The sequence below is a fragment of the Stomoxys calcitrans genome, chromosome 1 (assembly GCF_963082655.1).
Source record: "Stomoxys calcitrans chromosome 1, idStoCalc2.1, whole genome shotgun sequence".
NCBI lineage: Eukaryota > Metazoa > Arthropoda > Insecta > Diptera > Muscidae > Stomoxys > Stomoxys calcitrans.
Window position 1 is genome coordinate 114,337,036 of NC_081552.1, and position 26,159 is coordinate 114,363,194.

The 26,159-nt window shown below is 37.7% G+C and overlaps 1 protein-coding gene across 1 annotated transcript in view; it reads left to right on the forward strand.

The window, feature by feature from the left end:
* The window catches only part of LOC106094190 (zinc transporter ZIP10), a 224,775-nt gene that overhangs the window by 101,324 nt on the left and 97,292 nt on the right, over positions 1–26,159 (forward strand). The window contains exon 2 of the mRNA XM_059361224.1: positions 3,890–4,151. Within this exon, the coding sequence (XP_059217207.1) occupies positions 3,890–4,151 (262 nt within the window). The remainder of the gene's footprint in view (positions 1–3,889; positions 4,152–26,159) is intronic.

Consider the following 26,159-nt stretch of genomic DNA (forward strand, 5'->3'; position numbering starts at 1 on the left):
ATTTGTAAAGAAAGTACAAGTTTTAGAATCAAAAATTTCGAGTTGTGAATATATCATTTATATATTTCCATACATATATTTTCATCATATATTTCCTAGCTGTCCTTTTTTAGTACCTAAATGTAAAAATTTCCAAAACTCTTCGAATAATCCAATTAAATTTGTCATGGTGTACTTAAGTTTCAGAGCCCTATCTCAATTTACAAAGAAAGTACCAAATAGTACCAATTGCAGCACTAATCGTACAATATTTCCCACTTCCGGTACTATTTTGAAAGATTTTTTTCACTAAACCTTATTTTTTCAAGAGCTTTTTAATTTGAGCCCTAAATCAATCTTCCAGCACGTTCCGCTCACACTGCACAAACATGCACCATTTCGTACTACAATATATTGGTACTATTTAGTACCTTAAAGAACGAATATCGCCGAACCCAATCTTATTTTGCGTCTACGACCTAAGACCAACATTCGTGCAAAATTTCATAATTCTAGCTTTAGACTTGTAGGCTTGGCAGTGATCAGTCAGTCAGTTAATTACGCGTGGCTTTTATATGTATAGAAGAGGAGAATATTAAAATTAATGTGCATTAGATCATTTCGAGCTCAAATTGAGGCAGTGAATATCGCATCTTTTGAAGCCGATAAGCAGGGATATTAAAACAACAATTTTGAGAAGTTGTGTGGGTAGGTGTAAGAGCATTTCCTCTGAAGGGAAAAAATGTCGAAAATATGTGTTATAGCATGCATATTTTGAGAAGTTGTAACGGATGGTAGATTGACTCCTAAAAAGAGGTATATTTGTATGCCCGCATGTTGGGAGCGATATGTGATTCCGCAACTGAAAAGTATTTGAATATAAAGTAGATATTTATCTTTGTAAAGTATAAATAAATAGAGTAGATACGAACAATACAAATAAATTCCTCCAATAGGGAACTGTACGAGTATAAGGTTTTAGACCGATTCAAACTATATTTGGCACGTATATTGGAAGTCATAGGAAAAATCCCTGTGCAAAATTTTAGACATCGGATAAGAATTGCGCCTTCTAGAGGCTCAAGAACTATAATCAGGAAATCGGTTTATAGGGAGCTATATCAGGTTATGGAAAGATTAAGACCATACTCGGCATGTCTGTTGGTCATAGGAGAAGACACTGTTCGAAATTTCAGCATATTCGGATAAGAATTACGCCCTATAGAGGATCAAGAAATAAAATCGGGAGATCAGTTTATATGGGAGCTTCATCAGGTTATGGACCGATTCAGGCCATATATAGCACACATATTGGAAGTCATAGAAAAAGTCACTGTGCAAAGTGTAAAATTGGGAGACCGGTTCATGTGGGAGCTATGTCGGGTTACAGACCGATTCAGACCATATTTGGCACGTATATTGGAAGTCATAGAAAAAGTTACTGCGCAAAATGTCAGCCAAATTGGATATGAATTATCGACCGATATGGCCCATTTACAATCCCAACCGACCTGCAATGATAGGAAGTTTTGTGCAAAATTTCAAGCACCTAGCTTTACTCCTTTGAAAGTTAACGTGCCTTCGACATGGCGTTTCGATGCGTTACAAACGGAATGACAATAAATCGGCTACAGTGCGTGTGGCAGTAAACGGAGATAAAATCGAATTATTAAAATCACATCTAATTCTGAAGTGCAAGCCCAACTAACCGCTGAAAAACGAAAACACTGTATAACTGTAATCAGCAACTTAATCTACCTCGGTATCGCCATGGACAAAACGAACGACATAAATAATTATAATCCTACACTGTACTTTAAAGGATATTTATATTGTTGTGTTGGACAAAACAAATATATAAAATATCGGTAGGCGTAGATGCGTGAGGTGGTATGATACTAACGCAAGAGCTTCGAGTGTGAACATATTCGTAGTAACTATGGGGGGATCCGATCGGGAGAAGGCGAGTCTATTGCTGAGAGGAAGGAGTGCAATGAAAAAATGTTTGTCCCAATTTTAGAGATTCGAGCCTAAGATAAACAAACTTAATTTAAAACGACCAATTTTCCAACTTTTTAAGGATACATTTTCCAACTTTTAAGGAAAGATTTGTTCATTGATATTAAGGATTTTTTATTTTACATGGCAATTAATTAGATTAATTAAAGACAAAAACCTAAAATGAAAGTCACATTACCGTTGAATGTTAGGAAATTGGCATTGGGACAAGACGACAGTGTACCTTTGTTAAAGACGCAAAATAGGATCATCGCCCTAACAGTCAAACAAATATTGAAGGTGAAGATTTGGCAGTTCATGCTAAGTTCAGCCGGGCCGAATCTTATATATCCTCCACCATGGATCGCATTTGTCGAGTTCTTTTCCCGGTATCTCTTCTTAGGCAAAAAAGGATATAAGAAAAGAGTTGCTCTGCTATTAAAACGATATCAAGATATGGTCCGGTTCGGACCACAATTAAATTATATTTTGGAGACCTGTGTAAAATTTCAGCCAATTCGTATAAGAATTGCGCCCATTGGGGCTCACGAAGTAAAATAGAGAGAACGATTTATATGGGATCTGTATCGGGCTATAGACCGATTCAGACCATAATAAACACCTTTGTTGGTGGTCATGAGAGGATCCGTCGTACAAAATTTCAGGCATATCGGATAATAATTGCGACCTCTAGGGGTCAAGAAGTCAAGATCCCAGATCGGTTTATATGGCAGCTACATCAGGTTATGAACCGATTTGAACCTTATTTGACACAGTTGTTGAAAGTAAAAATAAAATACGTCATGCAAAATTTCAGCCAAATCGGATAGGAATTGCGCCCTCTAGAAGCTCAAGAAGTCAAATCCCCAGATCTGTTTATATGACAGCTATATCAGATTATGGACCGATTTCAACCATACTTGGCACAGTTGTTGGATATCATAACGTAAATATCATAACATAAATACTTCGTGCAAAAATTCATTCAAATCGGATAAGAATTGTGCCCTCTAGAGACTCAAGAAGTCAAGACCCAAGATCGGTTTATATGGCAGCTATATCAGGTTATGGACCGATTTGAACCATACTTGGCACAGTTGTTGGATATAGTAACAAAACACGTCGTGCAAAATTTCATTTCAATCGGATAAGAATTGCGCACGCTAGAGGCTCAAGAAGTCAAGACCCAAGATCGGTTTATATGGCAGCTATATCAAAACATGGACCGATATGGCCCATTTACAATACCAACCGACCTACACCAATAAGATGTATTTGTGCAAAATTTCAAGCGGCTAGCTTTACTCCTTCGGAAGTTAGCGTGCTTTCGACAGACAGACGGACGGACGGCATAAAATGTCACGACGATCAAGAATATATATACTTTATGGGGTCTCAGACGAATATTTCGAGTAGTTACAAACAGAATGACGAAATTAGTATACCCCCATCTTATGGTGGAGGGTATAACAAAAAAAAAAGAATCAAATAAGAGATTTAATTTTAAGATTGATATTGATATTGAAAATTGAAAAAATCATAAAGATAAAATGTTGCATTTTGGCCCAACTTTTTTTCTGTTTATGTATCGTTTGCCAAATAACTGCAGTAGATTTCCTAATGGCTTCAGTTTCTAAGTTGTTTTTCTTTTACTGTAATTTTTGCATCAATACATATGGCATAAGCCTTAGCAATGACAATATTGTATGTTAAAATTTTTTTGACATATCGTCACATGAAAATGCAATATATTTTTTGCTTATCGAATTGTGATGAGCTTTTCTTTCAACAAAGAAATGTCATAGGAACTCTTAAACGTGCAACTGACAAATACGTTTATTGAAAAATATATCTTTGTGGTTTATTTTGTTTCTATTGCAATATCCTTTTAATTTTTTTCTTAATATTACAGGGCCTCGAACATTTAATGTATAACTTGGGTTTGGGACAATTAGAATTTGAACCTTCTCATACAGTCGATGAACACAAATCCAAAACTCGAAATAGTGGGAATGCTAACGTTGATATTATCAAGTCATACTTGGATCAGCAAACAAACAAACTAATGTCAAATGATGACGACAACGATGAAACGAAAAAAATGCCAGATAACACGGTCATTGTAGAATTCAAAGAAATGCACGATTCTCGCCACAGGCATCCTCGGAAAGACGGTAAGTATATGAACAACTTCATCATATTTAATATCTTACGAACACACGCATTTAAAACAAATGAAAGACTCGTGACTCACATATAAATAAAATGTTATCCATTTTTCTATTACATTCCTTTTTTTATTGGCAAAGAAAAAAATTTATGTCCAACAGCCGACATCTCCTTAAAAAGCCATCTAACATCAGCAACACACACAAAGCCAAAAAATTACAACCCCGTAGGAAGTTTGGGGTTAAGTGACTTGGTGACACTTTTTTTCGTCTACTATGTATGTGACATTGTCACCAAATTGACTACAATCTTGTCTATATTGTTATGTTGACAGGTGACAAACTGGGCACACGGAGCACCAGCGGCAACGGCCGTTGTCTAGCGTTCAAAAAGATGCACAGTATAATGTGTATGCTATGCGAGCAGTATAATTGTGTAGACAAAAAATCTGTCATTACACAAACACATGCATTACACAAACACATGTATATTGTAGTACGGATCCCATACCACTGAATCATACTCGAGATTACTTCTGACTAGCGACGTATATAAGATTTTCGTCACAGAGAAATCATTAAGTTCTTTCCTCCAGCGTTTGGTGAAGCCAAGAGCACCACGTGCTTTATTTACAACCATTGAGATGTGTTGACAGAAGTTTAAGCGTTGGTCTAGAAGAAATCCAAGGTCTTTCAAGCTATAGACTACTTCAAGTTGATTGGAACCCAAAAAGTAGCTAGTTTTAAGAGAGGTTATTCTTGAAAATGATATGTGTTTGCATTTGGAAATATTAGGCTCCATAAAGTTCTGGTTGCACCATTCGTAAAGAGTATCAAGGTCATACTGAAGATAACACTGTTCATCAGAGTTTCTCGTCCATCTGAAGATCTTAACATCATCTGCATACACCAAAATATTCGAGTGCTTTAAAGTAAAAGGGAGATCGTTTATGAATAAACAAATCAGCACAGGGCCAAGATGAATACCCTGTGGAACACCTGAAGAGACAAAAATTGACTTGGAAACTGCAGTACCAAATTTAACTCTTTGAGTACGTCCAGTCAGATATGATCTGATCCACTTTAGTAAAGAGGGACTGAAACCAATAAGGTATGTTTTTCTTAACGGAAGGTTGTGATTGACATTATCAAATGCTTTACTAAAATCGGTATAGATAGTATCTGTTTGGTAGCGTTTCCTAAAGCCATCGTTGACCAAACAAGTAAATTCTAAAATATTTGTTATCGTCGATTTCCAGACCATGTTGGTAGGGAGATAATATAGAAAAAACTTGATGTGAAATAGTGTCAGTCAAAATTTTTTCTAATAGCTTCGGAATATCATTCAAAACTGAAATGCCCCTGTAATTAGATACCTCATTGTTATTTCCGGCTTAAAATAACGGTCTTATAAAAGATTGCTTCCACAATTCCGGCAGATATCCATGAACTGTTGAAAAGTGTTCAAAGGGGATATGAAAGTTCGAGAGCGCAATGCTTTAAAATGTTCGATGGAATTCCATCTGGACCAGGATTAAAAGTTATCTTCAGTGACCTTACATTTTCAAGTACTACATTTTCTCCAATCCCAGACATGTCTATAAAAGCTGAATTGTTGATTGTGTATGGATATTTTCCACATAAATCATAACAATTATCTGAGTAGGTAGTTCTAAAAAAGTCTGCAAAGGTCGCAATACCTGAATCATTACCAGCTACTTTAGCTTTATATCTTAGAAAGTTCGGTAATCTATTACAACGGCGCTTTGAATTCACAAATTTGTAAAAAGATTTAGGATATGGTTTCAATTGATTTCTAATTTTTTTTCAAATAACTACCATATGCCAATTTGTTTTCTTTATAATATTCACATCTTGCTAAAAAATACTTCGAAAAGTCAGACGTTGACCCTGAGCGTTTAAACTTTTATATAATTTATTCTTCTTGTTCTTCAGCCTAGAGAGATTGGTTGTATTCCATGGAGGGCCAGATGCGTTACAAAAAGTAGTTTTAGGGACAGATTGAGAAATAAAGTCAAGTAGCACAGTATAAAAAGTTGAAATCATTTCATCGATATCTTTAGATCTGAAAAAGTCATTTCAATAAACAGATGAGAGTAGTGAGTTCAGTTTGATTTAATCAGTTTTAGCAAAACAGTACACATTTTCAATTGCTACATCTCTTTTAACTTAAAGAGTGGGATAGGATATAAGAACAATAAACCAACGTAGCTTATACCAAAACGGCAAAAAATCTAATTATGAATTTCATGAACTGGAACTTCCGGGTTTCACTGGGATTCAATTTAGTTTTTATACCCTCCACCATAAGATGGGGAGTATACTAATTTCGTCATTCTGTTTGTAACTACTCGAAATATTCGTCTGAGACCCCATAAAGTATATATATTCTTGATCGTCGCGACATTTTATGTCGATCTAGCCATGTCCGTCCGTCCGTCCGTCTGTCTGTCGAAAGCACGCTAACTTCCGAAGGAGTAAAGGTAGCCGCTTGAAATTTTGCACAAATACTTCTTATTAGTGTAGGTCGGTTGGTATTGTAAATGGGCCATATCGGTCCATGTTTTGATATAGCTGCCATATAAACCGATCTTGGGTCTTGACTTCTTGAGCCTCTAGAGTGCGCAATTCTTATCCGATAGGGATGAAATTTTGCACGACGTGTTTTGCTATGATATCCAACAACTGTGCCAAGTATAGTTCAAATCGGTTCATAACCTGATATAGCTGCCATATAAACCGATCTTGGGTCTTGACTTCTTGAGCCTGTAGCGTGCGCAATTCTTACCCGATCAGAATGAAATTTTGCACGACGTGTTTTGTTATTATATCCAACTACTGTGCCAAGTATGGTTTTAATCGGTCTATAACCTGATATAGCTGCCATATAAACCGATCTTGGGTCTTGACTTCTTGAGCCTCTAAAGTGCGCAATTCTTATCTGATTGGAATGGAATTTCGCACGACATGTTTTGTTATGATACCCAACAACTGTGCCAAGTATGGTTCGAATCCGCCCATAACCTGATATAGCTGCCATATAAACCGATCTTGGGTCTTGACTTCTTGAGCCTCTAGAGGGCACAATTCTTATCCCATTTGAATGAAAATTTGCATGACGTATTTTATTTTTACTTTCAACAACCGTGTCAAATAAGGTTCAAATCGGTTAATAACCTGATATAGCTGCCATATAAACCGATCTGGGATCCTGACTTCTTGACCCCTAGAGGTCGCAATTATTATCCGATATGCCTGAAATTTTGTACGACGGATCCTCTTATGACCATCAACAAACGTGTTTATTATGATCTGAATCGGTCTATAGCCCGATACAGATCCCATATAAATCGTTCTCTCTATTTTACTTCGTGAGCCCCAATGGGCGCAATTCTTATACGAATTGGCTGAAATTTTACACAGGTCTCCAACATATAATTTAATTGTGGTCCGAACCGGACCATATCTTGATATCGTTTTAATAGCAGAGCAACTCTTTTCTTATATCCTTTTTTTGCCTAAGAAGAGATGCCGGAAAAAGGACTCGACAAATGCGATCCATGGTGGAGGGTATATAAGATTCGGCCCGGCCGAACTTAGCACGCTTTTACTTGTTTTTTTTATGAATTAATATGTTGGCTTGAGATTATTTTGCAGTATGAATAATCTGCGTCCAACTGCAAATTAACAAGACATTGCATTTTTATACCAACCATCATAGGTTGGGATATATTAATTTAGTCATAACGTTTGCAACCCATCGAAATATCAATTTCCGGCACTACAAAGTATATATATTTCGGTTCGTCGTAAAATTCTAAGACGATTTAATGATGTCCGTGTGTCTGTCCTTCCGTTCGTCTGTTGTAATCACTCTACGGCGTACAAAAATTGAGATATTGAGCTGAAATTCGGCACAGGTACCTCCTTTTGATGCACGCTGGTTAAGTTCTTGATCGGGTCAAATCGGACCATATTTGGATATAGCTGCTATATATACCGATCTGGCGATAAAGGGTCTGAAGCTTATAAATGATTTATTTTTTATCCGATTTCGCTGAATTTGAAACAGACAGTAGTTTTAGGCCTCCTGACATCTGATCTAAATATGGTTCAGATCGGACTATATTTAGATATAGCTGCCATATATGACTATATTTAGATATAGCTGCCATATATGACAATATTTAGATATAGCTGCCATACAGATCGAACTTCTAATTTTTGGTCTTAATCCCATAAATTCTCGGGACCTGACTAAAATATGATTGAAACCAGTCCTTATTTTGATATAACTATGGATATAGTAGTAGAGTTATAATAAATCCTTTCGTGGTGGGTATCCAAAGGCCCGGCCAAAGTTAACACGTTTTTACTCCTTTTTTTTGGAACAATGGACCTTAGACTGGAAGTTAATATAATATGGTGTAAGCCAAATTGAGATATAGCTTTATATGGGCGCTATATCAGATTGTTGACTGTTTCACACCATACTTGGCACAGATGTTGGAGAAGTCGTTGTGCAAAATTTCAGCCTAATCGGATAAGAATTGCGCCCTCTAAGGGCTCAATAAATAAAACCGAGAGATCGGTTTATATGGGAGCTATATCAGGTTATGGACAGATTCAGACCATATTTGGGACTAGGTTTGCAAGGTCCTCAAAGCTTCATGTCGGAAAACCCAAATTTGACTGTCGGGATTAGCCGGGATTCTCCAAAAAAAACAAATATTAGTCAAAAATCAGTTTTGATTATAAAAAAAAGCAAATGGATACAAAAAATTTAATTGGATAGCGGATCATTATATTTTTCGGCATTATTGCTTTAAACTTGTTTTATGTAACGATGATGCTTCTAAAATATTTTGCCGATAACATTTTGAATTTTTTTGACGTCAGGCTCAATAAAACGATGGCCATCATCCAATACTTGAGATGGAAATATACTGGCCGTTCGTAGACCTAAATTCTTGTACGTGCGCCGCGTAAAGTAAACACGATCATTTTGGGAGTATATGACCTGCTCGGTTTGGAAATTTTTTTCGCGCAACTTTCATGTTTTTTATCAACTCCGAGCCTATTACTCAAAGCAAAAGAATGGATTGAGAGTTAAGATTATTTTAAAACTTTTTTTGTCTTTTGAATCATTAAAAAATATTTGCACACAAAACAAGTAAAAAGGCGTTAAGTTCGGCCGGACCGAACTTTGGATACCCACCACTTTGGGTATATATGTAAACCACCTTTTGGTGAAAAATGCATACCTTATGCCCCATAGCAGCTATACCGAAATATGTTCCGATTTCGGCTGATCGGTATATATGGCAACTATATCCAAATATGGACCGATCTGGGACAAATTGAAGAAGGATGTCGAAGCTCCCAACACAACTCATTGTCTCAAATGTCACCAAAATCGGATAATAAATGTGGCTTTATGGGACTAAGACCCTAAATCGGCGGATCAGTCTATATGGGGGCTATATCAAGACATAGTCCGATATAGCCCATCTTCGAACTTAACCTGCTTATGGGCAAATAAAAATCTGCGCAAAATTTCAGCTCAATATCTCTATTTGTAAAGACTGTAGCGTGATTTCAACTGGCAGACGGAGGGACATGTCTAGATCGTCTTAAATTTGTACGCTGATCAAGAATATATATACTTTATAGGGTCGAAAATGGATATATCGATGTGTTGCAAAAGGAATGACAAAATATCCTTCGGTGGTGGGTTTAAATAGATATGGTTGTTTGTATGGCTAACACTTCCTTTTATCCACCCTGTATTCTTGCATACTATGGGTTGACTAGTAACCTCCTCTTCAGTTGCCAAAAATTTGTAGAGCTCATTACAATTAATGTCCAATTTTATTATTATTTAAGCCTATAGGAGTTTCTATGTCTTTATTTGGTATATGCAAAATGCAAATTTGCCCATAATATATGAATATTCCATTAAGGAACAGGGTATATACATTACTTAAAATGCTGAAAACTTGTTTGCAATAGGCATTACTTATAGGCGTAGAAAATATAGAAAATCAAAGCGTGATTTACACCTATCTTAATAGTTGTTAGATATGTATAGCACATTTATCAATTTGACAAAGATGTTGATGAAGATACATGAAGATCAGAAATAGCGATTCACTATGCCAGTCTAAATGCTTTTAAAACACCGAACTTTTTATAAGTTCTTTGCTATGCTATTTATACCCTACACCACTACTGTGGTACAGGGTATTATAATTTAATGAATTTGTTTGTTACACAGAAGGAAGAGAAATAGACCCATTGATAAGTATACCGATTGACTCAGAATCACTTTTTGATTCGATTTTGCTCCCATATATTGGTTCGTCCGATTTGGACTAAATTTGCAATTTTATCGTCATTTGTAAACCGATTCTCACGAAATTTTGCAGAAGGGGTTCCCTTATAAGTCTTACTGTTATTGGTGAATTTCATGGAAATCGGCTCAGATTTAGATATAGCTTGCAATAATTTGTTCATTTGTTAAACGATTCACAAGAAAAATGACACAAAGGATTCCCTTATGACTCCCGGTATTGCTACTGAATTTAATAGAAATCGGTTCAAATTTAGATATAGATCCCACTTATATTTTCGCCCGTTTTGAATAATACTCAATAATTTGTTAACAGATCTTCACAAAATTTGGCACGAAAATTTCTCTTATAACTCTTCTGATGACTAATTTTAATAGAAATTGGTTCAGTTTTAGATAGCTCGCGTATATATGCATATCCCGATGTTCACTTTATAGCTCGCATATATATGCATATCCTAATTTTCACTTTTAAGGCTTTTACTAATCCATATATATCAATCGATCTTCTCATAAATTTGCACAACAATTTACTCTGTGGCTCCTACAATATGTACGGATTTTGATCGAAATTCTACATATCAAATTTAAGCAAATTTAAATTCAACCAATTAGCTTTCATAAACAATGTGGTGTAGGGTATCATGCAACTCAGGGCGAATATGAGCAGTAAATGCGTATTTATGGGCTCAAGACCTTAAATCGGGATTTCGCTTATCCAAACTCGGCATTTCAATGTCATTTAAATATGGGCAAAAAAATTACTTCTGTGAACTTAGGAATCTTTCATCGGGAATGGAATAACAAAATGACCAAATCTTCGGTGGTGGGTATAAAAACATATGCCACATTTTAGGTTTATAGAACATTTGGTAGATTTTGGTCGGGTTTGGTAGGATTTTTCTTAAATTTTGCTTGAAAATAATTTTCGTGAGTGGCAACACTGGTTGCGATCTCTGGCTTCCCTTTTCCATTGTAAAAATCTCCAATCGTTAAGCACGCCTCGAAACAGAAACAAACAAAAATTGTAAAATTAAATGATCTTCGCCCTAACAGGCAAAATGATTTGAAAATAAACAAGTAAAAGCGTGCTAAGTTCGGCCGGGCCGAATCTTATATACCCTCCACAATGGATCGCATTTGTCGAGTCCTTTTTCCGGCATCTCTTCTTAGGCAAAAAAAGGATATAAGAAAAGAGTAGCTCTGCTATTAAAACGATATCAAGATATGGTCCGGTTCGGACCACAATTAAATTATATGTTGGAGACCTGTGTAAAATTTCAGCCAATTCGTATAAGAATTGCGCCCATTGGGGCTCACGAAGTAAAACAGAGAGAACGATTTATATGGGATCTGTATCGGGCTATAGACCGATTCAGACCATAATAAACACGTTTGTTGATGGTCATGAAAGGATCCATCGCACAAAATTTCAGGCATATCGGATAATAATTGCGACCTCTAGGGGTCAAGAAGTCAGGATCCCAGATCGGTTTATATGGCAGCTATATCAGGTTATTAACCGATTTGAACCTTATTTGACACAGTTGTTGAAAGTAAAAATAAAATACGTCATGCAAAATTTCATTCAAATCGGATAAGAATTGTGCCCTCTAGAGGCTCAAGAAGTCAAGACCCAAGATCGGTTTCTATGGCAGCTATATCAGGTTATGGGCGGATTCGAACCATACTTGGCACACTTGTTGGGTATCATAACAAAACATGTCGTGCGAAATTCCATTCCAATCAGATAAGAATTGCGCCCTCTAGAGGCTCAAGAAGTCAAGACCCAAGATCGGTTTATATGGCAGCTATATCAGGTTATAGACCGATTAGAACCGTACTTGGCACAGTTGTTGGATATAATAACAAAACACGTCGTGCAAAATTTCATTCTGATCGGGTAAGAATTGCGCACGCTAGAGGCTCAAGAAGTCAAGACCCAAGATCGGTTTATATGGCAGCTATATCAGGTTATGGACCGATTTGAACTATACTTGGCACAGTTGTTGGATATCATAGCAAAACACGTCGTGCAAAATTTCATCCCAATCGGATAAGAATTGCGCACTCTAGAGGGTCAAGAAGTCAAGACCCAAGATCGGTTTATATGGCAGCTATATCAGGTGATGGACCGATTTGAACTATACTTGGCACAGTTGTTGGATATCATAGCAAAACACGTTGTGCAAAATTTCATCCCTATCGGATAAGAATTGCGCACTCTAGAGGCTCAAGAAGTCAAGACCCAAGATCGGTTTATATGGCAGCTATATCAGGTTATGATCCGATTTGAACTATACTTGGCACAGTTGTTGGATATCATAGCAAAACACGTCGTGCAAAATTTCATCCCTATCGGATAAGAATTGCGCACTCTAGAGGCTCAAGAAGTCAAGACCCAAGATCGGTTTATATGGCAGCTATATCAAAACATGGACCGATATGGCCCATTTACAATACCAACCGACCTACACTAATAAGAAGTATTTGTGCAAAATTTCAAGCGGCTAGCTTTACTCCTTCGGAAGTTTGCGTGCTTTCGACAGACAGACGGACGGACGGACGGACATGGCTAGATCGACATAAAATGTCACGACGATCAAGAATATATATACTTTATGGGGTCTCAGACGAATATTTCGAGTAGTTACAAACAGAATGACGAAATTAGTATACCCCCCATCTTATGGTGGAGGGTATAAAAAGATGCATAGAATAATGTGTATGCCATGCGAGTAGTGTAATTGTGTAGACAAAAAACCTGCCATTACAGAAACACATACATTGGGAAAAAGAACGGCTAGCTGACATTGTGGTAGAGCGTGGTTGAATGTGGCATTTATATAATAAAGGCGTTTTCGCGATAAATTCAATATAAGTACAATATACCAATGTACGGCCTTTACACCAAATATGGCCGATGAGTTATGGTAACCAAATGACGAAACGCGTCCCATAGTGTCTCTTTCCTTTTCCATTGCAAAAATCTCCGACCATTGAGCTCGTCTCGAAAGAGAAACAAACAAAAAAATAATTCATTTTATTTTTTATTAATTTTTTCAATTGGTTTGTAGAAAATCATTTAATAAGAAAATAATAAAATATCGGTTCATAAAACGTTTCCTAAAAACCAATGAAATTGTGAATTTAAAAAGTGACGATTATTAGCGACACCCAAAGAAATTAGTCTGCTGATATCGGAAAACACTATTTGCCGATATTAAATTAAAAATTTGAAACTTTTGAATGAATGCGTACAAAATTTTCGAACTCCTAAACAACAATTAGGGAATGTTAATTAAGAAAATTTGCCAACTTTTGGGGGTTAATTTTTTGTTTAAATTGTAATAATTGTATTAGTTGTTTTCTCAGAAATTCCTTTAAAAATAACCAAATCATAGAAATTGAAAAAAATTTACGTTAAACGCTTGTAACATTGAAAGATAAGATGAAATATAAAATTTTAAAAAACATTTTTATTTAATTTTTTAATTATTTTTTAACTTTTTATCATTTGAAAACAGCAGAAAATGTTTGCTGTTCTAACAAAAAATTACTGCTGCCTGATTTTTAGAAGACTGTTACAGCAAAGGTCTCTTAACAATAACCAATGTTTCTTTCGAAAGGCATGCTTCTTCCATTGCAGTGCTCATTTATTAGTGAGTAGGTGGAACCATGTAATCTTTTAGTGGCATTACAACCTGATGAGGCCGAAATCGCGAGGCCTATACAAAACACACAACATTGCCGAGACTCTTTAAAGGGGTTTTGTTTTCCTATTTGAAAATGGAAACAAGAACGAAACCACATTGGTCTAAGCTGGAATTACAAATCCAATAACAAATTGAAATAATTTTGTGACCAAACCAAGAAGACGCAAGAACAGAACAATAAGTAAAAATTGCCAAATGATAGAAACATGAATTAAAACCTAGTAAAAATTTGTAAAATGTTCTTAGTTTCATTAAATATTAGCGTTTTGATCGTTCAGCTACTAATTAAATTGTAAGCTCGGCCGGACCGAATCTTATGTACCTTCCACCACGGTTCGCATTTGCCAATTTTGTTGAAAAACTTTTTCAAATATACATGAGCTTTATCAAGTTATTGTCCCATATAGACCGTACTTGTCATGTCTGGTTAGATTGAAAAGAGAGTGCGTATATTAATCCGCCCCATGCCATCACGGACGTACACCTAAGCCAATAATCGGCTTACTCTGGGCTAAAAGTAACCTCGAAAAAGAAAATTTAATCCAGAAATTCCGTGTTACTTACAAATTCACTAATTGTTTTCCATACCACGCCCCTAATTAGTTTCACGTCTGGTATTGTATCCCTGCCTAAGTGCCGGTGTCTGTTAGCAACGAAAGCCTGACGTAGGAAATGATCCAACGTCTCATCATCTTCCCCAAATGCTATCACTTGCCGCACAGATTTTGCATAAGTGGGCTCGTAGTCCTATGTGTCCTGTTATTATACTGAACGCTATACTGGATTTTCGTCGTCCTACCGACCGTTTTGCTATTCTATAGTGTTAAATGCGCGTTTGTTGCCCACTCCCTTAACTCGGACTGCGTCGACCAGAAAGGCTTCGAGTTAACCAAGTTTGTTGACTTCACTGCCAAATTGTCTGCTTTTTCATTCGCCCTAACTCCGCTATGACCCGCCACCAAAACAATGCGGATCATGCAATTTTCAGAGAAGGCGGTAATCTCCTCCTTACACTCCAAAACTGTTCGTGACTTTACCGTCCTAGTTGTTATTGTCCTTATGGCCAGTTTACTGTATGTAAAGATGTTCACACTCGACGTCCTCGTGTTAGCACCACATCACTTTACGCATTCTGTGATCTCCCGGACCTCCGCCTGTAGGACCGTATTATGGTCAGGAAGTCTGAAACAGATTTCAGTCTGTGGTTTCTCAATGAAGACCCCAGGCCCACTCTGTTCTCTAGCTGTGATTCAACCGTGCAACATGATCTTCAAGGTGGCAATACTATGGTTCCGTCAATCCAAGACTCAGTGTCTCTCTCTCGACCTCAAGTGTCGTCTCGATATCTCCCAGGTCTCTATCGTTGCTTCGATTATACCGCGATGGTATGACCTGCTCCTGTACTCTATCCATTATCCCATCGCCGTAAGTCTCATAGCGGTAGTAGCTGCCTCACACTTAAACTGTATGTTCTTGGGTCGGATATCTAGAATAGTCTTCAGCTCCCTAGTGGGTGTGATCCTCATTTCCCCCCATTTCGAGCCTACGGCCCATCTACATTATGCCCATCGTCTGCGTAGCAGGCAGGTTCAAATTCCTCACCAGGCAACATCATTAATAAGTTATTTATGGTGATCACCCATAATAGTGGCGATACAATGCCCCCTGTGGCGTGCCTTCTGCCACTTTCCTCTTATATGTAACTCATGGGACCCACAATTTATCCGCCTGTTCCTTAGTATATGGTTTATCCAGTCTCTAAGGATGCGGGCCACCAGTTACTGATCTAAGGATTGGTTCAGAGTGTCGATTCGCACATTGTTAAAAGCCCCCTCGATGTCAATGCATACCGCCAGTGTATACGTCTTGGCAATGAACATCGTGCAAGGCAGTCTCCACCTACCTTCCCTTGACATAGGCGTATAGTTTGCACTTCAGCAGTTCTTAGGATGTCCTACACTTTATCATGGTATCCGCAATACTTTCCATGGATTGGATTTAAATACTAATCTACTAAAGTTTCAGTTTTTGAGAGAAATTTTTTCATCTTGGCGGAGTCATTATCACTATCGAAATGGTCGCAGAAAAGCTCCAGGAGGATCATTTTCTTGTATTCCTTGAGCCGTGTGTAATACACATCCCAATGAACATCCGCTTTTTACGAGGTGATGTTATAAAGATCTCTTGGATAATATTGCGAACCTCCTCGGTCATCCAAGGTTTATCTTGGACTGATTTCCTTTCTCGAAGAGGACAACTATCTTCAAAAGACTACACTAGTGCAGTCGTAATCCAGTTGACATTGTCGCCAATGTCTTCTATGTCTGGATAATCTAAATAGTTGGTTTTCAACTTACGAAAGCTTATAGAATTCGGCGCTGGTCGTATTATTCTAAACCTAATGTAGCGATGATCAGAGAAGGACTGCTCCATGGAGACCCTCTAATCCTGAACCTCATCGATTAGATTTTTCGAATATATTATCACACCTAAAGCATCCTCCCTAATCCCATTAAGACAAACAGAGGAAACAGGTGGCAGAAATCAAAATTTCCATGCGCCTACGAAATTTTTGAATGAGCCTATCTTATATAAAACGTTCGAACCATTTCAAAAATGGTCCGTATAGAAATGGCGGATTTTAAGGAGATATGATCGTTTAAAGTTGATCAATTTTCGATTTTCAAAAAAACAAAACTAGATGAGGGATTGTCATGTTTTATTGTTGCTATTTTTGGATAAACTTAAACTTAACTCAACAGTAGAATTATCAAAATAATATAATAATGAATTTTTAGATAAATCACTATTTAACAAGTAAAAGCGTGCTAAGTTCGGCCGGGCCGAATCTTATATACCCTCCACCATAGAGCGCATTAGTCAGTTCTTTTCCCGGCATCTCTTCTTAGGCAAAAAATGATATAAGAAAAGATTTGCTCTGCTATTAGAGTGATATCAAGATATGATCCGGTTTAGACCACAATTCAATTATATGTTGGAGAACTGTGTAAAATGTCAGCCAATTCGAATAAGAATTGCGCGCTTTGGAGGCTCAAGAAGTAAAATAGAGAGATCGATTTATATGGGAGCTCAGACCATAATAAACACGTTTGTTGATGGTCATGAGAGGATCCGTCGTACAAAATCTGTCAAGATCCCAGATCTGTTTATATGGCAGCTATATCAGGTTATGAACCGATTTGAACCATATTTGACACAGTTGTTGAAAGTAAGAATAAAATACGTCATGCAAAAATTCATTCAAATCGGATAAGAATTGTGCCCTCTAGAGGCTCAAGAAGTCAAGACCCAAGATCGGTTTATATGGCAGCTATATCAGGTTATGGACTGATTTGAACCATACTTGGCACAGTTATTGGATATAATAACAAAACACGTCGTGCAAAATTTCATTTCAATCGGATAAGAATTGCGCACTCTAGAGGCTCAAGAAGTCAAGACCCAAGATCGCTTTATATGGCAGCTATATCAGATTATGGACCGATTTGAACCATACTTGGCACAGTTGTTGGATATCATAACAAAACACGTCGTGCAAAATTTCATTCTGATCGGATAAGAATTGCGCACTCTAGAGGCTCAAGAAGTCAAGACCCAAGATCGGTTTATATGGCAGCTATATCAGATTATAGACCGATTTGAACCATGCTTGGCACAGTTGTTGGATATCATAACAAAACACGTCGTGCAAAATTTCATTCTGATCGGATAAGAATTGCGCACTCTAGAGGCTCAAGAAGTCAAGACCCAAGATCGGTTTATATGGCAGCTATATCAAAACATGGACCGATATGGCCCATTTACAATACCAACCGACCTACACTAATAATAAGTATTTGTGCAAAATTTCAAGAGGCTAGCTTTACTCCTTCGGAAGTTAGCGTGCTTTCGACAGACAGACGGACGGACGGACGGACGGACGGACAGACGGACGGACATGGCTAGATCGACATAAAATGTCGCGACGATCAAGTATATATATACTTTATGGGGTCTCAGACGAATATTTCGAGTAGTTACAAACAGAATGACGAAATTAGTATACCCCCCATCTTATGGTGGAGGGTATAAAAAGTACCCAATTGTCACTATTTTTCAACTTTGATTTAAAATAAAAAATTTTACCTTTTATACCCTCGCCATATTTTTAAAATACGCTCTCAAAACAGTTTAGCAGTCTGTACTTGCCCCACTTTGGTTTCAAGGCAAAACATGTAATAAAGACATGGTTCAAGAAGTGTTTGGAGGACATGTCCAACAGTCTAAAAATCGTTGGAATAATTCTATAACATTTGAACAGATACATATATCTACAACTTGACATGTGGGGATAGTTACCAATAAGTTTGCAAAATTTGGAAACTCTCGTAGGTTCAGAGGCTTATGGGGTGTTTATGTTAGTCACCTTGAGCATTTCAAATTTTTAGGTGCAGCCACATAACCTCATGAAATCATACAAAAACATGCCTACATGTCTGGAATGTCTTTAACGGTTTATGAGATATTGGAGTTACAATTTTTTTTTTTAATTTTTTGCTTTCAGTCAAGATTGCGTCGTCGTGATAAAGATTGTCCTTTCCTACTAAAAGTCATACGCGTAATAACTTAAAATTTCGGAAATCATCTAAATTACGAATTATGATGAAAAAATTACAGAAAATTTCAAACCAATTTTTTTTGTTAAGTTTGGTTGATCATTTTAAAATATTAGCCCTAAAATTGAAAATAATTTTTTTTTAGGTACCATTTTTCCACAAATGTTGACTTTCATGAACTAAGCGACGCACCCTTTTCATAGGCTGAACACTTATCTATCATATGCCGTTTAAATAATTCAATTATCTTATTCGGTTGGAAATATATGATTTATGCAACGAAAAACTCAAACTGCGCCACTGTCCGACGTTGACAACTGTGGGGAAAATATAAAAACTTAAATTTTTAGGGCAAATAACGCAGGTCCTCGGCCGAGTCCCAGTGTTAGCATAGAATAATTGTTAGTTGATATGGTTCAGTCCAGAAACTTCAAATAGGATAAAAAACGCTAATTTTGGGTTAAAGACCTTCAATCGGGATAACGGTCTATATGGGGGCTATACTCAACAATGTTCCGATACAAACCAAAAAGTACAAACTTTGAAGGGATTACCACAGCTTTCTGTGTCAAATTTTAGTGAAATCGGATAATAAATGCACCTTTTATGGGGCGAAGACCTTAAATCGGGATATCTGTATATATGACAGCTATTACCAAATGTGGATCCCCCTTAGGACATACGAGTACCCAGCAAGAATATCCAGGGGCCTTATTTATTTATCGGGAGTTCAATCTAAATGGAAGCTATAAATAGAACGTTATCTGCCTATGGAAAAAACAAAGAGTCAGCTCAATAACTTTTTTATCCCCCATCCTTCGCTGATGGGCACGGAAACACGAAATACTTTCAAACACTCAACAAAAATACAAAAAGTTTTCACAAATTTCATAGATTTGGACTAGAGGTAGGATAAGTTTTTTGAATGTTATATAATTTCGCACAGAAATAGGCAGGTGAAACCATATACGTCATAAACTGCACATTCTTGCCAATATTTCAAATAAAATTTCAAGACGTTCTGTGACGTGAAAAGTTGTCAAAAATCAACTTATTTTATTAATACATAGAAAAATAATTTTGAATATATGCATTTCGAAATAGCTAACTATTTATAATAGAATCAAAACTGGCATTATTGTAATATTATTGGTTAAAAACAATTGGAGTGCCTTTAAAATAAACTTCCATTAAAAAAACATTTCAGTTTGGAACTTTATAACAATTTCCCTTTTAAGATGTCACTACGTTAATGCTATTTCTGGAGTTCCGATCTGATCACATACAAAAGTCAACATTTTATAGCCACCACCATAGGATGGAGGTATACTAACTTAGACATTCCGTTTATAACCCCTCGAAATATTGATCTGCAACCCTATAAGGTATATATATTCTGAAACGTCTCGACATTCTGAATCGATCTAGCCATGTCCGCCCGTTGGTTTGTCGAAATCACGATAGCGGTCGAACTACGCATTCGCTAGCCGGTTAAAATTTTGGACAGATATTGAATTCTGATGTAGGTCGTTGGGGATTGCGAATGGGCCATATAGGTTCAGATTTAGATATAGCTTCCATATAAACCGATCTCGCAATTTGACTTCTTAAGCCTTGGCTGAAATTTTGCACGTACTGTTCAGACCTTTAAAAACTGTGCTCAGTACGATCCAAATCGGTCTATAACCTGATATAGCTGCCATATAAACCGATCTGCCGATTTCACTTCTTGAGTCCTTGGAAGCCGCAATTTTCACCCGATTTGGCTGAAATTTTGCACACGGTGTTCTGTTAAGACTTCCAACAATTATGCTTAGTATGGTCCGAATCGGTGTATAACCTTATACAGCTCCTATATAAACCGATCTCCCGATTTGACTTCTTGAGCCCCTGAAAACCGCAATTTTTTCCAATTTGGCAGAAACTGAGCATGTAATGTTTTGTAATGACTTTCAACAACTGTGTCAAGTATGGTCCGAATCGGTCAATAACCTGATATAGGTCCCATTTGAACCGATCTGCCGATTTGACTCCTTGATTTCCTAGAAGCCACACGTAGTGTTCTGTAATGACTTTTAACAACTGTGTCAAGCACGGTTCACATCGGTCTGTAACCTGATATAGCTGTCATATAAACCGATCTCCCGATTTGACTTCTTGAGCTCTTAAAAGCCGCAATTTTTGGCCGATTTGGCTGAAATTAAGCATGTAGTGTTTTGTAATGACTTTCAACAACTGTGCCAAGTATGGTCCAACCCATGAAAACCGATCTCCTTACAAGCCACAATTTTTGTCCGATTTGGCTGAAATTTTGTATGCGGTGTTCAATTAGGACTTCCAACAACTGTGCCAAATATGGTCCAAATTAGTCTATATTCTGATATAGCTCGCATGTAAACTGGTCTCGATCATCGTTGTTCGGTTCCTAGAAGCTTTAATTTTTTTGGTTTGACAGAAATTTGGTTTGTAAAATAATATTATGCCCTTCAACTAAATTTATTTTCTATACATTTTTAGCGGAATCCATGGTGGTGGGTTCCCAAGATTTGGTCCGGCCAAACTTAGCACGCTTTTATTTGTTTTTCTTCGCTTTGCCAAGTACCGTTACAAATCACAAACTAAAATTTTTGGAATATAAAAATTTGATGTGTTTGGAGTAGATTTGTTGATTTTACAATGTAATTTGTCACAATCGATTTTTGTCGCGGCTGTGGCCCACTGTGCGGTGGAGGTTTATTTGGATGACCTCAATCATTTGTGTTCCAATAAATAGGGTTTATTGGAGTGGGCCTGCCACTGCACGGCGTGATGTCTCGATATGTGTATTATTGGCAATCCTAGTCTTCCCAGTCTTGAAAAAGACAGCCCGGTCCCGTAGTGCGTCTTGCCTTTAGTCTTAGCCAAACTTGTCACCGAGACTTGATCAATGCCCACCACAAGGAGAGTTCCTTCCTCCTTCTCCATTTCTCTGTGACCAAACCTTGGTTTTGCTTGTCCAAGAATCCCAACATGCGTTCCGTCGTGAATGTACTTTTCCACCAGGACGAACTTTACCAGTCTAGCGAACTCTCTAGCTTATGGATAAATAAAACGCTCTTGCCGCTAAATGCTTAGTATTTTATCGATGGCAACACTAACATACATCCAAAATATTCAAATACGAGGGTTCCATTTTAATGTCGGTATTGGACAACCTGCCAACTGACAGCTTGACATTTGTGAGATTATACGTACTCAGAACGTTTTGTCATACGAGCGCTATTTGTGTTGTTTACAGTAACTTAAAAGATTCATCTCATCCAAAAAAAATGGAATTAAATCGTGAACATTTTCGTGCGATTGTTTTTTACAACTTTCGACGAGGATTAACTTAACAACAGTGCAACGATGCACTTAATTCGTGAAGGTCGTCCAAAATCAGTTGTTGTTCCAAAAACCATTGATGCTGTGCGCCAACTGATATTACAAGATAGTCATTTGACCTATCGTTAGATTGAGACAAACTTAGGCATTGGTGGGACTAGCATACATTCAATAAACATTTGACCGTGAAAAAATGTGTTCGCGTTGGATCCCACACAATTTGTCAATCGTTTAAAAATGACTCGTGTCGATTGGTCGAAATAAATGTTCCAAAAATACGATCGCGGTGCTTCGAAATTCGTCTCTGACGTAAATAGTGGATTAACGCGTATGAGCCCGAAAGTAAACAGCAGTCGACTGCATGGGTGTTTCCAGATGAGCCAAATCCAACAAAAGTTGGTCGCGCACGAAGCACTTCCAAGCTAAGCGATCGCCAGTTTTTTTTTCGGAAAAAACGGAACATGTTCCAATCGTAGCACTCGAACAACGCAGAACAGTCAATTCTGAGTGGAACAAATAGTTTTGTTTGCCAGTTGTCTTCCAAGAAATCAGGAAATCCAACCGCCGAAGAAGGGAAATAATGGGGAATATTTTATAAAAGAAAACAATAAATCAATTTTTGATAATTAATATTTGTTTTTGTTTTCTAATCTCGAAATAAAAAAGGCAACCCTCGTTTCTCTGAGTTCTTAAATGTGGTTTTATTAAAATCAAAAGCCATTTTTGCATTCCAGAACGTTAAATCATTTCATAAATATGTTGCATTCTTCCTCTTTTAGTTTTGTCATTACGATTGAATGATGACACCATCTTGTTTGTTTGTAAATTTGTGGGTTTTGTAAATTTGTTTCTTCCATATAGACTCAAAAACGGCTGAGTCGATTTCATGGAAATTCTCACAGATTGTGGGGAGTGGTCCGGAAGGAGCAATAGGCTACATAATTTTTTGGTATCGCAAGGGGGGCGGAAAATAAAAGTGGACCGATCGGGACAATATGGGACTAGTAATTGTATGTTTGGAGAGTAAAATACGAATATGGTTTTAAAAATTGGGATCAAGTAGCCAAGAGGTCGGCCAAGTCCAAAAAACTCCCCCAAACAGACATATTGGACGTACAAATCAACAGGGAACTGAAATAAAAGGTATTCGACTACTTAATATGACATAAAAAATGAGGTCCAAGTAATTGGGTATCGCCCCACCCACAAAAAAGCTCCCCAAAAATGGGAATATATTCGATCATAGCTAGATGACACTCAAATGAAAACCAATTGAGAGCAGATTACGAACATAAGATAAAACTTTGTGTCCAAGAATCTAGGTGGTGCTTTACCTAATAAAATCGCCTCCAATAAGTTATTTGGCCCATTAAAACAATGGGCGATCATGTAGAGTGCGTCATTCAAATTTGGCAGATGGGATGTGGCGCACAACCCTCATATAGACGCCCTTCACCAAACGACTGTATACACCAATCATGACAATATGGGATTAAATTAAAGGTATAGGGTTGTGGACTGCAAATCTGAGATCTTTATTCTGCTCATATATCTAGCGGACCACCTCACCTCAAAACAGTTGATCAATCATAATGACCTAACAGGACACTGTGTGGTTAATTATGACATTCAGCGTGATAGGAGTTACAAATCTTAACATTAAGATTGCAACCATTTTTTGCTCATCGATAGACAAGACCAAACGATGTGCTGCTGGGCAACATGTTTTTGTTCAAATTTTTTACATGGTTTAATAGTAAGAACTATCGCCACCGCACCAAATATATAGACAGGCAAATTAGTTCTTTACCACAGAAAATAGTTTAATATGGCAATTTGATTTAATTTAAAAAAAGACTAAAGGATGACTATTTAGTAGGTATTCATATAGCCAATTATAGACATCTACCATATGAGAATAAATGTTATAGGCGTTAAGCGAGTAGTAGCACTATTATTTAAATTAGCGCTATCTACTGGCTGTTTTCAACTGGATTTGGTTGATTCAACAGCTGGTAGATGGCGCTTAGGTTAGGTTGAAAAGAGGGTGCAGTTATTAATCCGCCCCATGCCACTATGGACATACACCTAAACCAGTAATCAGCTTGTTGTGCGCACTAAAAACTATAAAGTAACCTCTAAAAAGAAAATTTTAAGTTAGGAATTCCGTGCTACTTACAAAATCCTTAATTGTTTTCAATACCACTCCTCTAAGTTGGTTCGTGTCTGGTATTGTGTCTCCACCAAAGTGCCGGTGTCTGTTAGACGCGAAAGCCGGGCGATGACAAAGGAAATGCTCCAACGTCTCATCATCTTCCCCGCATGCCCTACACATGCCGCACCGATTTTTCATAACTGAACTCATAGTCCTATGTGTCGCGTTATGATAACAATAACTATACTGACCTCGTCAGTATAGTGGCTGCCTCACACTTAATCTGTATGTCAATGGGTTGGATATCTAGAATATTCTCCAGTGCCCTAGTGGGCGTGGTCCTCATCGTTCTCTGAACCTGTTGCACTTTTCTCCATAGCAGCCCAGCAAACTACTGAGGCGTAAGTAAGTATTGTTCTAATCACGCTTCTGTAGAGCTTCGGATTCAAGCCCCACTTCGAGCCTACGGCCCGTCTACATAGTGCCCAACATCTGTGAACCTTCTCAGTACGCTCCTAAAAGTGACACTTCCAATTCATTTTTCTGTTCATGATCATACCTAAGTATTTGACCTTTTCAAATATCGAAATCGCTCACCTTCGTCTTCCTCGTGAAAAGGCATATTTTAGTCTTCTCTGGGTTAACATTGAGACCTCTGGGTCTAGCCCAGTCATATGCCATATGCAAGACCGTTTCGGCCCTTCTGCAAAGTTTGTTCGGGGCCTGACCTCTACGAAGTATTATAACATCGTCATAGCAGACGAGATCAAATCCCTCCTCAGTCAGCATCCGCAATAGGTCATTTATGGTGGTCGCCCATAGGAGTGGCGATAAAATGCCCCCTGTGGCGTGCCTTGTGCCACTTTTTCCCTTTTATTGACGCCATGGGACACACAATTGATTTATGAAAGATCGACCTGTTATCTATCGACCTGTTCGCAGAATGCTTCCAGGAGGCACGTTTTGCCGCTCTGGTTATCTTACTCTGGTAAAAAGTCTGCGGACCTCTTTCCCAATATTGCGAATCTCCCCGGTCATCCAGGGTTTTTATTGGGCTAATTTCCTTTCCTGAAGAGAACAACTATCTTCGAAGGACCCCACCAATGCAGTCGTAATCCTGTTGACATTTTCGTCAATGTCTTCTATGCTTGGACAATCTAAATTATCTTGCCCAAGTCTCCTTCTGAGTAGCCTTCCGAATTTTGTCCAGTTGGTTTTCAACTTATTCCGGAAGCTTATAGGATTCGGCGCGGTGTTACCAATATTAAGTGTTATTTGGACATTAGTATTCAAGAACTCTACCAGGGCTTGCACCCGCTTATTAGTATTGGTACTACCCCACGAAATGTGGTGAGAGTTCGCGTCGCTCCCTATAAGTACCTCGTTTCCTGTCTGTTTTGCTTTCCTCACCAGCCGTGGTGAGGAAAGTGGTATCGCACGTGGGTAGCGGTATCGGAGAGTCGAAAGGCAGATAAAGTGATGCTAGGTATGCTTCATAATCTCCCTGTCTCACCACTGTTGCATCCGACTTTGACAAATCTGGGAAAAATATATAATTCAAATTTTTATGACAAATAACGCAGGTCCTCGGCCGAGTACCAATGTTGGCATAGAATAATTGGTAGTATGGTTCAGTCCAGAAACATTGTTCCGGGTCGTCCATGGCTCCCTAATTAAGGCAATATGTATCTTGCCCTTGTAGATTTTCTCCATCAGAGCGTGTGTAGCAGTCTCGCTCCGGTGGAGGTTTATCTGGATTACCTCAATCATTGGTCCTCCAGTAAATAGGCA